This window comes from Anthonomus grandis, chromosome 16, assembly GCF_022605725.1.
Source record: "Anthonomus grandis grandis chromosome 16, icAntGran1.3, whole genome shotgun sequence".
Taxonomy (NCBI): Eukaryota; Metazoa; Arthropoda; class Insecta; order Coleoptera; family Curculionidae; genus Anthonomus; species Anthonomus grandis.
The window spans coordinates 6,378,636-6,395,650 of record NC_065561.1 but is presented as its reverse complement, the minus strand read 5'-3'; the positions used below and the strand labels follow the sequence as shown (position 1 = coordinate 6,395,650).

The following is a 17,015-nucleotide window of genomic DNA, read 5'->3' as shown; positions in this document are numbered from 1 at the left end:
AAAAAATTTGTGTATTTCGAATTATTAGAAATAATGGCCATCAATTTGAGCAAGACTTATAAGTAAACGATTTGAAGTAAAAAATATGTTTTTTTTTAATCAACCTGTAAAGGAAAGGGTCATGGAAACAAAAGGGCACAATAGGTTTAGCTGTTTTAGAACGGTGAAAGAGATAGCGCAACAGATTTAGCAGTGTTAGAGAGAGACATAAGTTTATACCTGCTCAATTAGGTTGCTTTCAAGAAATTAGTTCACGCGTCCTTGAAGACAAACTTATTTGTTTTTCGTAAGTTACCTAATTATTTTTGTTACATGTGGCACATCGTTAAAAAGACTATTAACTAGAAGTTTTATTAACACATTTTAAAACCACACAACTTTTTTTATTATTATTTTTTCCAATGTAAAGTTGATGTAACATTTTTTTCTATTGATTTGAGGAAGTTTGTTACTCCACTATTAGTTTCTCTTTAAATATTTTTTTTCAGTTATTACCCAAATCTGAATGAGACAACATTAGTCTTTAAAATAAAATTAATTGTGCGCCATTTTGGCCAAAAATTAAAAAAAAATGAAGGTTAAAGTAAAAAAACGGGGAAAATCTAATAAAAAAAAAGGAAAAAATATATTACTCCTTAAATTTGAGGAAAAACAAAAAAAATACTATGCGTTTTAAATAGCCAGTAACCTCACCTATTCACCATTTCCGCTTGGCTACTCACCTTCCAAACACCCTGTATATGGTTTAATTACTTTTAATTAAACCGTTTTGGAAATATCGGGCTCCAAACTTTAAAAAAGTTAAATATTGAAGATCTTGATAGGCGGTGCATTGTTATCGTTTGACATTTATTAGAAAACAAATAATTCTATTATAAACTATATTAACCAAAATCAAAAACAATTTATAGTTAATACAATACAAAAAGTTGAACAAGATTATACAAATTGTATTAATAATCGTGGTGGTCATGTAGAGCAGTTATAATTATTTGGATTTAATTTAAAGTTAACCAATTATTAAAATAAAATATCCTTGCCAGAAAAAAACTAAATATTAAATCTTAAGGTATTATTGTTTCTACTTAATTCACTTATCTTACAAAACGGCAAAATGATAATGTCTTCTCAATCATTTATTTTCTATAAACGTCAAACAATAACAATGGACAGTTTAACAAGATATTCAATATATCATTTTTTAAAGTTTGGAGCCCGATATTGCCAAAATGGTTTAATTAAAAGTAGCTAAACTATATATATTTGAAATCAGAAAATTTGGCTCTTTTTAACTAGGGTATTATTCATAAGAAAAAACTGACCATCAGTCAAAATTTGACATTTCTCAAAGAAAAAAAAATTGGCATCGGATTCAAAAATATAAAATGAAACTCCAAAATTTTTGCATAAAGCTTTTTCTTAGTTTTCACCTAACCTATGTAGAGGGGGGTCAATAAATAATATATGGGGCATCAATTAATACGCATAGAGAGGTGATTAAAGGCGAAATAAGGCAACGCGACCGCATGCACTTTGTGCGTTATGCTACACTCCTGCTAAGTCGTTGTTTTTTAGTAAGATACAAGATAGTAGGTCCGTTACGTTATACTAAATCACTTATAGTTTTTTGCGATTCAATTTTTCAGCAAAATAATGCCTATTGCTAGAGTTACTATGAACTACCCGAAAAAATGCTTAAGCCAACTTTTTCAAGACTTTCCCGACTCTTGAATCAGTAGAACATGTACAGGCCCGGCCGGTTGAAAGAGAACGACCTAAACCAATAACACCTCTACAAATAGACAAAGCGCTCCAAAAAATTTTGCTCGTGACGTCACGCGTTTGGGCCATGCACTTCGGGTGAATTCAGCTGTTGATGCTGCCGTTGTTCGTCCACGGAAGGCTGCCTACAACACTGCCAGACTTTGCAGATTGCCGTGAACGTTAGGATGCTTTATTACTATCTTAAAATAATTAAATCTACATCTCTAACTGCTCTTACTTTACAATTTAGTTAAAAAAGAGTGCATCCTTATTTCTCTTTTTATAATTTAAACTTGTATTTTTTCAAATTTTATCATTTATCTAATGCCTTGTTACTTGCCAATAGGAGTTCTTTCTATATAAATCTGGCAGTGGCGCATCTACTAGTTGTGCCACCTGATGAAACGAGAGGTTAGGTTGTTTATATTTATGTTCTGTGGTTGCCGGTATTTCTGACGAGATCCGCAGTAAACATTAGCTCATTTTTGTGTTTTTTTCTAAAATCGGAACTGTTTATTTCCGCAAAACGTGTATGTTATATTTATATAAACCCTTCGCGTACTTTTAAATCACAAAATGTATTTTCGGACTAGAAAAATCCTCGAAAAAACAGGTTCTCTTCTCCGGCGCGCCGCGGTTTTATTTGTTTATATCAGACTTTATTACTTTAGTTCGTGTTTAATTTAATGTTTTTCTCCTAGTTCGGCTAGTTAATACCAAAGTGTAAATATGCTTCAAAAGTGTTGTGTTCCGGGTTGTAACGGAAACTATAAAAACGGACCTAAAATGCATGTCTTCAATTTTCCTAAGGATATAAATCTAAGGCGAAATGGGTAAAAGCCCATACACAGAGATGACTTTGAGCCCACAAATAACATCAAAGTATGTGAAGCTCATTTTCCTGAAGGTAGTATAATAAAGAGTACTTAAGTTCAAGATTCCAACACAGGTACAATTTTTACAATAGAATTACTAAAACCACAGCTAAAAGTAAAGATGAAAGGTTTAAAAATATTGACGAGTTGAATTTAACAAAAGCCCTTGAATTAAGAAACTTTTTTATATAGCGAGCCAGTTTGTGTTTTAACATCGAAATTTAAAACTCCATATACTTCCCATAGTTTAGATGATTTATATGCAATACCTGAAGCAATAGACCTTACTATTATTACCGTGCCTTTGGAGGAAAATGTTACCAATAATGACAACCCCGACTGTGACTTAAATCCAAATACTGCTACCAATTCCCTTGGCAATACTATTCTCGATCATGTCAAACCATCAAATGACATAAATAAAATGAAATGTGTGTTCGATTTTGTGTCAAATATACTAAAAAGTTTTGAAAACATTGAAGACAACAAAATAGTATGTGCCTTAGATTTTATTTGTGAACAATTAGCTTTGCTTACAACTGCAAAGGAAAGGTACAGATATTCAAGTAGTCCAATAATTTTGACTTCTATAATCTATACTATTAGTCCTCATGCGTACAAGTATTTAAGAAATTAGGTATGGATCCCTAATTCTACCACATCCTCAAACTATAATGGGTATTTGTAACAAACACATGACTGATCCCCACATAGATGAAGAAAAAAATGTTTTTAACTTATGCCCAAAATGTGTTTAGTTTACTAAAGGATCATGAGAGATTTGTGACACTACTTTTTGATGAAATTCATATTGACCCTTACATGGACGATAAAGGCGGTAATATCACTGGAACATCAGTCAATAATAAGTCTCTAGCTTCCTCGGCATTTACTTTTATGATTACAAGTGTGTGTTCCAGCTTTAAGGAAGTAGTTCACATAGCTCCCATCTCCAAAATTACATCAGACATACTTCATAATTTTATGAAGACAATTATTGAAAATTTAGAGGAGCTTGGGTACATAGTTTTTTGTGTTATAAGTGATAATAATGCCATTAACGGGAAAATCATGAGTCATTTTTCAACTGCAGACCAACTTAGCATTGTTTATCCTCATCCCATAGATAATCAGAGACCATTATTTTACCTATTTGACACAGTTCACTTATTTTAATGTGTATTTAATAATTGGCTTAACTCTAAACCAGACCAAAAAATTTATTTTCCTGATTTTGACACTTCGAAGAAAAAATGTGCTTCTTTTTCTGCAATTAAAAAATCACATGAACTGGAGTTTGATCAACTTTTAAGGCTTTTAAAGTCAATATATGTATTTATGTGTATATAATATAACATTTTTTACTACTTGGTGGTATAAAAAAATTATTATAAATACCTAAATACATATGTTGAATTTTGGTGCAGATGTAGGGGAGTTGGGATTCTGCATTTAATATTACACCATAATATTTAACCTGACATTCAACCAGAACTAAAACATACCTTTGAATGTTTCCTGAACTCTATTCTATTCCTAGCATTTTTAAAATAAGCCAAATATTGAGATATTAGCATATGAAATCCCTTGGTTTTTAAAAATCGGTGGCCCACATCGATGACGTCACGCGCCAAGCACTAAGGCCTTGTCTTTGAGTGGGTGTTGCCTGAACGCGTTTCTCGTAACTTTTCGTACCGGGCGCACAGCGCCGGCAACGTCGCGCTGAGCCGACTCGCAGATAAATTCCGCTAAGCGGATATTATTTTAAAACCAATATGGGTTTATCAGTATATCAGTAATCCTAATAAACAATTAATTAATCTGTGTCATCTGTGCTACAAGATAGGCGACTTTCGGGCTACGATGTTGGATTACAGGCACAAACAAATTTTGTTTATTAGGTAATATAAGTCAGGTAGACCTACTAAATGACTTGAATTTTATTGTGTTAGTATTACTATAAATATAATGAAATAAGAGCACCGAGGCACCTAGAGGATTAGCTACCTGTACTTAAAATAAATAAATTTAGGGAATTACCCTCGATCATTTCCCAAAATTTACAATACTTTTTTATGATATTGTATTATGAATACGTAATACCTGGTTCCAGTCCTTTTTATAAATACCAGGGTAAGTGGGCTTAATTTATTTAGTCCTTTTCGTGGTTCCAAAGAGTTATTAAAGTGTTGATTATGCCTCGTTTAAGTGATTCCGTTAAGCACCAAATAGCCAAATTAGAAAATGGTTGGTCCATTTCTCGACTGGCTGATGAATTTGGTATATCCAAAAACACCATTTTCAAGTTAAAACGCAAATTTGAAGAAACCAAAAGTGTGGAAAACCTACATCGAGGGGGGAATATAAAAATTACTTCGGACCAACAAGATCAACGACTGGTTGATTTTTTCCGAGAAAATCCATTTAAATCCGCCGTTGAAGCCCTGTCTACCACAACATTCCCAGCAAGTGTTAAAACTGCCCGAAAAAGATTAGCTGCAAGCAATCTGAGATGTCGGACAGTCAGCAACCAGATTGAGTTAACCGAAACTAATAAAGAAGTCCAGTTGCAGATATGCCAACAGTTTAATCGCTTACCGATGGGTTATTGGGAGAGAGTTATGAAAAGATGTTCCAAAATAATTACAACGGCAAAGTTAAAGTATACAGACCTTCGACGAGTTCAAGATATGACGAAAGATTTGTGTCACCCAGAAGAAGTGGGCATTTTTCCGTAAATATATGGGCTTGGATCAGCCACCGAGGACCCGGAATCTGCTGGAAAATTGATGGCCGATTCACAGCAGATCGTTATTGTGAAGTGCTTGAAGGAGGATTGATACAAAGTGCCAGAGAAATGTATCCTGAGGGATTCGTTTTTCAGTAGGACAACGCTCCTGTACACACAGCAAATATTGTTCGCGAGTGGTTTACCGAAAACAATGTCGAAAAGCTAGAATAGCCGGCGAAGAGTCCCGATTTAAATCCTATAGAAAACATATGGGGTAGCACGGTAAGGTCGATGGAGAATTTCCTACCTGAAAATAAGAATGCGTTATGGCAGAAAATTCAAGAAACCTGGGAAGAAGTAGCAACTCATGATCTCTGCTGCCAACTAATAGGTTCAATGAGCAGGAGAGTTCAGTAAGTTATAATAGCTGAAGGTGGGTGGCTATACGAAATATTAATATATTATATAATATAAAATTATACGAATTTTATTTATTTTATACTTACACACTTTTTCTTTTACCCAAATTATTTAAAACATTCAGAGAATAATCGAAATTTAAATCAAAATATTTCTTTTTTGCTTCAAGATGCCACAAGGCACAAAGATATTTGCATTTTATGGTTTTATTCCTACAGTCGTAAATTTCTACTATCCGCTACTTTATCTGGGAGTCGGCCCAGCGCGACGTTGCCGCGCCCGGTACGAAAAGTTACGAAAAACTCGTTCAGGTCGTTCTCTTTCAACCGGCCGGGCCTGTACATAAATTTTATGGGACAAAGACTAACTACACAACCTCATCTTTCAAAACTTTGGCAGCTCTTCAAACGAAATACAGGTGGTGCCGGATAATATAAGAGGAAACTAAACAGATCTTATTGGAATCATGCCTGACCGACTGTATATAACATTTTATTAAGTGATAGACCAAAATATATATAAACCAAAATACTATTTTCCCGACATATAATAATTGTATTATGGCAATGTCTACCTAAAGATAAACAAATGGACAAGTGAAGACTAAGGTTGTTGTTACTAAAGATTAACCATGAGTTTTTATCGACTTAATAACCAACTTCTAAAGTAATGGTTATTGAATATCTATTCTAAAATTCACAAATGTTTCACAAATCCCTCAGCTGGTACCTAATATATATAGCAAGGTAATTAGAAAACCAAATTAGAAAGAAAAGTTATAAAAGGTAATATGAACAGTTCGAATCCAGATCAGCTACAATACCTCTATATTCAGATTTAAGAATGAAACATTCAAAGTCATCTGTGTGATAAAGGTTTAACCTAAATATTTATTATTTTAAAAGAAAAATCTAACACAGTTAACAAAATAAGAAAGAGGGCTGAAGATATGTTAATGATTATAGTTTTAGTAACAATTTTAAATAGATGTATAAAAATATGGGCCTTTTAAGACTTTATTAAATAAGTGAATTAAAATAACATAATTGTATATAAATTAACATAATAATAATTGATAATAATAAAAGTAAATCAGAAATATGTCAAATAATTCAGCTAATAACGAATGTTTACTTACCCACTAAATGTTGATGTTCATCGGTACTGGGATCAGTCAAATTACGAAGTTGTTGAAGCAAAAGTGGATATTTTAAAATCCTTTGAATAGGTTTGATCAAGTACGATTCTAACGTCGACGAATGTTGTTGTTTCGGGTTTCTGGACGCAAGAAACTCTTGCAAAGCCTGATTGCCTTCATCTACAAGAATTATTTAAAGTTTAAATGTTATCAGTTTTTTAAGTACCCTGGTTAAGACTCACTTGGATGCAGCACCTTTTGAGCCTTACTGTGACTGGCGCAAAATGAACTGTACAGTTTGAAATGATTGACGTAATACAAAAAGGCACTTCCGATAGAGAAGAGAATATTCTAAAATGGAAAAACGGAAATAAGTTTGCGAGCGTATTAAACAAAATTCAGAATTTCTGGACACAAATAAGTTGGTCCATCAAAAAATGTATTATAGTAAGTTCAAGCATAGGGGTGGATTAAATATGCAGGTTGGCGAATAGAAGACTACACATAGGCATTATAAGTGGCAACACCGCTTCACGTTTACTTTCTGGTTGATAAGCGGCGCGGCGGATTTCGGTCGTCCGATTTGCTATGTTCGACACGGCAGCATCAGCAGATTTCGTTTTGCTGTGTGATTACATAGTGCACTGTTAAGGCTAGCGTCCACTTCAGACGGATCGCGGCGGGGCGGACCGGGCCGCATTTCTTGCAACTGCGTTCACTATAGACGTAGCAAGACGGATATTTTTAGGTATACTGTATGTTTAGCCAGTTTCAGTTTAGTCGTTTTTGTGTTTATTGTAGATGGGGTAGGACGAGCGTTTTCGACACTATTGAAATCTGAGTTATTTTAATCATTGAACTGATAAAAAAGTCCTGAAATGGAAATAGATACGTCTGATGAAGAGTTGTTCCTGTTTCAAATATTGCTGGAAGAGGAAGAAAAAACGGAAAAAAAGAAACCTAAACATAAAATGTGGGTTCACGATATATGCAGGCAAAGAAAACTATACGGAGAATTTCACCATTTAATTCCAGATTTGAAAAAAGACCCTACAAAATTTTTTGAATATTTTCGTATGTCAGAAGAAAAATTTGAAGAATTACTGTATATTTTAAATAACGACTTTATGAAACAAAAATCTAAATTTAGAGAACCAGTAGAGCCATACGAACGACTGGCTGTCTGTCTCAGGTAAGTAGTATGCTTATTAAGAAACATGCATCAGAATAATTTTATGCAAAGTGATCATAGCTCATTTTTTAATGTTCCACGGCATGAAATCAAAAACTATTATTTCTGCGATGATAAACTTTAATTCAAATTTTTTATACTTACTACATTTTATTCTAATTTCTATATAAATGTATTAGGTTTTTAGTCTACTAACATCAACGTTCAGGGAACGTTAGAAATTCTCCCATCTGCATATATGTTTTGTTTGCGTGATCAGCTGGTCCAGCTTGTGCGACTGGTGAGGATTGTCTAGGTGAAACTGGAGAATAAACTTGCGATCCTAACGAATAACTAAGTTCATTGCTTTGGACCATAGTATTTGATCCAGTCGTTGCAATTTGACCTGTCTGTAACACGGGCATTCGTACTGGTTCTTGATAATGGCTCCGCACAGTAGGACGATTAAAATATTGTTCATGGCTTGCTTTTCGCTGTAACATTTCCAATTCAGCGTCATTTATAATTTTAAAGACGGAACCTTTCACACGAATTTGGATGTCTTCAGGAAAAGTTTTCACTATACGCCCCAAATTAGTAAAAAAGTCAACAACTGTGTCAGGTTCTTGGCGAGGTTGATCATACTTTTTCTTAATATAGGACTGAAACAGTGTTTTTGCCGAGGTTGAGGACTGGCCATATTCGTCCTGTACTTTCTTTTTTTTTGAACATGAAGCAGTTAAATTGGAACTCATTTGGGATTGGGACCCTGGTGTAGATGGTGGCGACATGTTATCAAGCACAGCTTATTCATCATCACTCGACTGTCTCGAATTGTTTGTTAAACATTTTTCCTGAGTTTCCAAATAACAAGTTAGAAATTGAATTTTTTTCTCATATTTAATAGGCTTATTCTTTGTAGCGGCTTGTCCACTCTTGGTTTTTCGCAAATTTTTTGCGCGCCTAAAGTTGTCTCTTAGCCTTTTCCAGCGGTCCCGACATTCGTATGCTAAAAAGAAAATGTATGGATATATTAAATAAACAATATTCATTTTTTTTTGCGGGTATAAACACTAATAATTAAATTTTTTTCCAAGTTTTTGGCGACTGACAACTCTTTTCGATCACTTGCTTTCAGTTTTCGTTTAGGAGAAAAGACTGTAAGAGCTATAGTCTACGAAACTTGTACAGCAATATGGCAGAGAATGAAAATTAACACACCTTCGGAAGAACAATGGGAAACAATAGCTAGTCAGTTTTGGAATAAATGGAATTTTCCCAACTGTATAAGTGCGTTAGACGGGAAACAAGTTGTTATAGAATGTTCCGCAAAAAGTGGATCAAAATACTTTGGCTATAAAAAAACATTTTGTGTTGTTTTATTAGCTTTGGTAGGCGCCGATTATAAATTTCTGGTGGTCGACATGGGCGGCCTAGGGAAAAACTCCGATGGAAATATTTTTTCGAATTCCAATTTCCGAAAAGCGCTAGCAGAGAATAGACTGAACATTCCTCATGACAAACCACTTCCTGGCACTGAAGATGCTATGCCTCATGTTATCATTGGAGATGCAGCATTTCCTTTGAGAAGGCATTTAATGAGACCATATCCTGGTAACCAGACTTTAGCCTCTGAAGAGAAGAAAGTGTTTAATTCTAGGCTAAGCCGAGCACGACGGGTCAGTGAAAATGCGTTTGGCATACTATGCAGAAGGTTTGGAATATACGAAAGACGATTATCCATGACCCCTGAACATATTAACATTGTAGTGGTAGCAACGTGTTGTTTACATAACTTTTTAATTACCAATGTGGGGTTACAAGACGATTTAAAAGAAAATAATGAAACATTGGAAGGATTAGTGAATTTACCACACTTTGGTGGAAATGCAACACAACTTGTTCTCAGTATTCGGGACAAGTTTAAACTGTATCAAGTATCTGACATATTATTAGTTAATTAGGTAAATAAATGCGTCTGAAATACCTATGTACTTACCCCTTAATTTCATTAAATTGTATTAAATATATATATTTCATTAAATTAAGGGGTAAGTACATAAGTATACATAGGAACAGAGGAGAAACAATATATGCAATTTCTTGCTATATACTGTTTCTCCTTTGTTCCTCGTGGTACCTCACATCTCCCGTGTCGTACAGTTCCCTATACTGGGACACTAATGATATAAGCAATTCTTCGTCCATTTCTAATTAATTTCCTAGTTAATTTGTGGGCAAAGCAATAAAGAATTAACCAAAAATACTAAAATGCGTTTGTGCTGCTATCGCTCTACGTTAACTTGAGACGGGTCGCAACGTGCCGTCCGCAAAAATCCGCCTATGAGGCAAAGCAAAAATCCGTTGCGTTCCGCCCCGATGCGACGCGCCTCGAGTGGACGCATTCTCATTTGTTTCCACGTGAGAGTATTATTGCGTTGCGATTAGGCCTGATGCGATCCGTATAGTGGACGCTAGCCTTTAAGTCTTAAAGCGCTATTTTAATTTTTTTTTAATATTTATCATTCTGGCTGTTTGTACCCTATCCGAAAAAGTTCAATTGATTGAATGGTTTTATGGAGGTAATTCGGCAGTATTCTAGTATACAATTATTCTCAGCAGCGATTTATTGCCAGGAAAATTTGAACATAGACCGATTCCTTGTGCTAAAACTATGTTAAATGTCGTGTCAAATTTTGAGACTTCTAGATCTTTTAGCCTCAAGAACCACCTATTGAGAGTCCAGGAGAATGATGGGAAGAAATGGTTTGTAGTGCTTTAGTTTTCGATTCAACACAATCGAGCAGAAGTGTTGGAAAAGAACAGGATATGCACCATAAAACTGTGACAAGTATTTGGAAAAAAACATGGATACAAATGTTTTAAATATTCCAGAACTCAGGAGGTGTTTTTTAAAGACCAGTGGCGAAGAATGGTACTTTTGTGAAACCATGATGAAAAACGTAAATAAAATAAAAATTTTTTGAAAATATTTTGTTTTCAGGTGAGTTTTTCTGTTCCATTGCATTATAAACACAATCATTCTATTGTTAATTACTGATCTCAGGAAAACCAGCACAGAAGTTTCCAGTTCTGTAGTCAGTACTCTCAAAAGTTGAATGTTTGGGCTGATATTTTGGGCGACCATATTATTGGGCCATTTTTCCTTGATGGTACTTTGAACGTCGAAAAATACCTTCGGTTGCTAAAAAACCAAGTTCTTCATGTCATTCAGCTCCTCCCTGATATAGACCTGAGATCAGTTTTTTTTCAACAAGATGACTGTACTGCTCGTAATGCGGTCAGAGTAAAATAATTTTTAACAAATACTTTTTCTAACCGCCTTATTAGTGGGACTGGCAATATTAAATGGCCTTCAAGATCTTCCGATTTGTCACCAAATGACTTTTATTTGTGGGGTTATCTTAAGGAGGCTATTTATAAATATCATAATAGTAGGCCAACGAATTTAGAGGAGTTTAGAAAGAAAATAGGTGAATCTGCCAATTTCATTTTACCTCAAACTCTTTTGGAAGTAAAAGACGGCTTTTAAGATAGGCTAACTTTTTGTCTAACTAAAGGAGGCTTTTTTTGAGCCTTTTACTTAAAGAATTATTTGTTAGGTTTATTATTTAGGATTTTATTTTAACAAGAACAACGCTATAATTTTCAATATGCAAGGCATAGCATAAAAGTATTGTAATTACGCACCTATGCGGGTTTTACACATGTAATTCCTTTTAAAAAAATATTATCCCAATATCGCGTAATATTTTTTTTAAATTTTTCCGCAAGAGATACCGTCCTTACAGACGTTAGACGTTTACTAAAATAAAATTTAAAATGATTGAGCTCGAACCTTGAACACCAGCGACCTGTAGCGGCAGCGGCGTTGCAACATCTCGCCTGTAACTTTATGTGTAGTAATCCTGTATATAGTTAGTGCAACAAAATTTTAAGCTTTTAATTAGCCACAAGCTCCCATATTTTTAAACGAGGGGAAGGGCTCTACTCCAACTTCGTCATCAATATACTTATATACAAAGGGTCAAGCTTTCAAAAAGGATATTTTCAAAATAAATTCACTAAATTTTCCTTTTCTGGATTGCTGTATGCAAAACCCAATGAGCTGAAACTTTTCTGATCTCCAGAAAGTCAATAGGTATTCAGACACAAATATGAAAGTATTAAAAAGAGCATAATTTTAAAGGTCAAGAGCTGCTTCAATCTATTTATGTATGGCACTTGTTATTTTTTACTTTTCAGCCTACTTAATGTTTTCTTTCGTTTAAATTCGTGGCTATGAAAGAACTCATCAAACTAGAAAGCCACCTGTTCGCTATGGACTCGCAGGATGGCTTTCGAAAACACCTTGGGTCTGACCGCTAAGATCCCTTACTGGATTTATTTATCTATTGTCAAACGTCTTCTCACGTTCTCACTTTATTATCTGGTGGCCATGTACGGAAAAAGCGAAAATTCGGTCACAACTAGATAGAGTCCAATGCCTTGCATGTCTTAGCATGGCGTGTTCCATGTAAACGGCTTCCACGCTTGAGACTCTGTTGAGCCGTCCACTCCTAGACCTTGTGGTGCACTTTAAGGCAATAAAGACTGCTCATAGACTACATGTCCTTAGTGAACTACGGGCTGGTGAGACGAATAATGTAAAAATCTGGTCATAGGCCGTACAGGAATGAGACAGTGAATTGAAAGGGTTTTGTGACCCCACATCGTAGGCAAAAAGGAGTGGCAGAACTTAAACAGGGGGATCATCTCTATACAGCTTCAGAATAAATAGTAGATCTGATGCAGGGCTCTGTAGTGGGGTCCCACATACTAGCAGGGCATACTCGCTGGGGGAGTTCGCTACTATCTTCCAGGCTGAAGCTTTTGATACCGCAATACAGTCGTATCAATGTAAATATAAGCTTCAAGCTCATCGTACAGGAGTGCATAAAGGTCCTAGAGGAAGTGGTGAAGGTGGGCTCTACGGTTCAGCTTGTCCAGGTGCCTGGCCATTCAGGCTATGCCGAAAACGGGTAAGTGCACCTCCTTGCTAGACTGGGATCTGCGAAACGGCCGGTGGCGCCTGAACTCATAATCGGTATAGCTAAATGTCTAACAATTGCATCAATAAAGAGTCTATTGGACAAGTGGACCTTCAGTTGGACGAAAGCACATGGCATGACAGGCTAAGGCACAAATAGGTGGGTCCTCTACCTGACTAACCAGACAACTACGGCGCTTAAAACTCAAAATTCGGTTATTGACAAGTCCGTAAACTATAATATACTAGCTTCGCAAAGTGCGTAGCTCCATTTTTTCTAAAATATGAATTATTGCGCCATCTAATGGTACAATATCATATCTATTGTCTGAAAAATGCCTATATCCAGAACATCAATCGTATTTGAAAAGAAGTTGGTCTAGAAATCTCCGCGCTTCAAATTTTTGACGGGCGAAATACGTATCTCCAGCCAGTGCCATTGTTTGATACAAGAATAACTGAGTGCTCGTCGGTTTACTTCTAAAATCCTTGCATTTTTGCTTAAAGTTCGGGTGTTTTTTAGACAATTTTGAAGGGGGTAAGTCTATAATTTAATAATTAATACTTTTGAGCAATGTTTTAGAAATACCTGTTTTAAACCGTTATTTGTTTTTCTGAAAAGATATGCATTTTGCGTTAAGGAGGATAAACAAATCTAAGAGAAATTACGAATATTTCTGCAATAAATATTATTACTTTACACTCTAAATGATTAACTATTTTAGGTTTTTTTCAGCTAGTAACCAGTAAAATTTGTACAGATAAGATTAATTCTCATTAAAAATAATGTATAAAATTTCTTGCTTGCAATAAAATAAAAGCTTTTAAAAGCTAATTAAAAAAACTTCTAATTTCTTTTAAATGATCATTTTTAAATGAATTATAAGTAATTAATTTTAAACGAATAGTTTAACATTTTAAGTGATAAAAAAAGTTTAAGTGATAATTTTTAAACGAACCACCTGTGTGGAATTGAGAAACGTGTATAAAATTGTTGCTCTTTTTCTATTAAACAAGTTGGAATCAAATAATACAAGTTTAATTTCTTTTACATAAATGGCTAAGAGGATAGACAAAATGATGAACCTTTTAAAGAGACTGTCAAAGTTAGTCACTGAGACCATTTCAATTCCCGAAAGTTGGAACCCTCTAATGAAGATACAGTTATTATACCTCCTTATTTATCTACTACTCAGAGTAATAATGATGATGAAGTTATTATAATTCAAATTAATAGTGAGCAGCAAAACATGCCCTGATGACCTCGTGAATTATGCTACAGAAACTGAAAAGATGTTTAATAATGAAATTTCCTATGGAGAGTCATTCATCATTAGCAGCGAAGGTATGAATACAATCGGTCAAGACAATGAGATGGTGGAAGACCCCGATTACATCGTTAGCCAAGAAGAAATGGAAGGAGATTCAACTACTGATGCAGAATCTGAGAGTATAGACGTTGAGGGAGATTTGGAAGAAAGTGAAATAACCCCAGAAGTACCAGTGAAGCGTTCCAGATCTAATAGAAGCGAAACACATAAAAGAAATGGAAGAAACAAATAAACTACCAGAATAGAGAAAAGGGGTTTAAGTACAGGGTGAGTTTTTCAAAGCGCGGAGTAGTATTATGCATTGATGATATTATTTATCGATGACGTGCTCCTGGACTATTATTTGGTTAAGCATTCTTCACATTTTAAATATATTTTGGACTATACAGGGTGTTCCGAAAAAGCAGGGCACTACAAAAGTTATTTTTTTTAAATGGAACACCCTGTATTGCAAAACATTTTTGAATTCTTTGCGTAATTACCAATCTTTTTTGATAATGGTTTAATATGCCAAAAATTAATAGTTTAGGAGATAAATCAAATTTTGTTAAAAATTTAGAATTTGCACGCATCTCTTTAATATTAAAATTTAGCACCTAAATTTTGAATACAGACTTAATTTTTATCATCAGAAGTAAAATAAAGTTACTTTGATATGCGTGCTATGTAAAATTATTCATTTTGTTATACAGGGTGTTTTTTTTGAAAGGCCAAACTTGCCCAACTTTAAATATAAAAATCTCTCTTATTTTAAATGAAACACGTATATTTTCATGTCATCTAATAGCTTACTTAAGAGCCTATAAATTTTATTAATAATGTCCTATCTCTATATCTAACAGTTTTTGAGATATCATGGATTTTTCTGTTTTTCTCCTGTAAAAACTGACAATGCCGACTTAAAGTTTTGAAGCACCTCGTATTTTTTATGTATCCATCAAGGCGCCGTGGAAACAAATGAAAAAAATCTCAATAACAAAAAGACAGTTACATTAGTTAATTAGAGATTAATAGTTAGATTTGTTTTAAGGTGTTTTTTAGATATTTGTTTTCAATATTAAAAATGAATTATTCAAGAAATGAATTTATTGATATGATTTTTGTTTTGGGTGAAGCAAATAAAAATTGTCTGCTAGCTCAAAGGCTATATAGAGAAAAATATCCTCAACGGCGCACACCCGATTCCCGCAGTTTTCGCGTTGTTATGGACCGATTTATGACGACTGGTAGCGTGGATCTGCCAAAACGTAATGTTGCTAATAGGGTGGCAAATGAAGGTAAAGAACTTGAAATTCTTTTGCAAATTGAGGAGGATCCCCACATTGGTAGCCGTAGGTTAGCCTTACTTTCTGATGTTTCGCAGACAACGGTAAACCGGACAACACGGAAATATAAATACCATCCATATCACATTAAGTTGCATCAAGAACTTCACAATCAAGATTTTCAGCTACGTGTAACTTTTTGTGAATGGTTACTTCGCAAAATTGAAATGAATCCAAATTTTGTTAACTATATTATGTATTCCGACGAGGCGACATTTAAAAGCAATGGTGCTGTCAATAGGCATAATATGCACTATTATGCAACAGAGAACCCTCATTGGGTACGTGAGGTTCAGCACCAGAATCATTGGTCCCTTAATGTATGGTGCGGCATCCATAATAACCGTATAATTGGACCATATTTTTTTAATGAACCTTTGAATGGGCATTCATATCGAGTATTTTTACAGCAGCAATTGCCTGAATTATTAGAAGAAGTCAATCTCCAGGAACGGCAAAGTATGTGGTTTCAACAAGATGGTGCGCCTCCCCATTTTCATCGTGCAAGTAAGGGAATATTTGGATCAAGAATATCCTCAAAGATGGATTGGTCGCGGAGGATTTGTTGCATGGCCGCCAAGGTCTTGCGATCTTACGCCGCTAGATTTCTTTCTGTGGGGTTATCTCAAAGATAAAGTCTATGCAACAAAACCAACTACAAGGGAGGATATGATTATTAGAATTAGGGATGCCTGTCAAACCGTAACACCAGGAATGTTATACTATGCTCGACAAAATATAATGAAAAGAATTAATATTTGTATCGAACAAGGAGGACATATCTTTGAACATTTGTTGAACAGAAATTAACTTTTATTATATAAAAATAAGTGAATTTAATAAAAAGAAACGTCCATAAATTTGTTTCATTTTATAAGAAAAAAATAACACGAAATGAAGAAATATAAGTATATTTCAAAAACTATTAGAGATAGGGATAGAATATTATTAATAAAATTTATAGGCTCTTAAGTAAGCTATTAGATGACATGAAAATATACAGGGTGTTTCATTTAAAATAAGAGAGATTTTTATATTTAAAGTTGGGCAAGTTTGGCCTTTCAAAAAAAACACCCTGTATAACAAAATGAATAATTTTACATAGCACGCATATCAAAGTAACTTTATTTTACTTCTGATGATAAAAATTAAGTCTGTATTCAAAATTTAGGTGCTAAATTTTAATATTAAAGAGATGCGTTCAAATTCT

At 34.3% G+C, this 17,015-nt stretch overlaps 1 protein-coding gene across 7 annotated transcripts in view; it reads right to left on the bottom strand.

The window, feature by feature from the left end:
- LOC126745640 (protein still life, isoforms C/SIF type 2) overlaps positions 1-17,015 on the bottom strand; it is a 252,589-nt gene that overhangs the window by 48,761 nt on the left and 186,813 nt on the right. For all 7 annotated transcript variants that reach the window (XM_050453574.1, XM_050453573.1, XM_050453571.1 and 4 more), the window contains 2 exons: positions 7,171-7,279; positions 6,929-7,108 (listed from right to left, as the gene is read on the bottom strand). In XM_050453574.1, the coding sequence (XP_050309531.1) occupies positions 6,929-7,108; positions 7,171-7,279 (289 nt within the window). The remainder of the gene's footprint in view (positions 1-6,928; positions 7,109-7,170; positions 7,280-17,015) is intronic.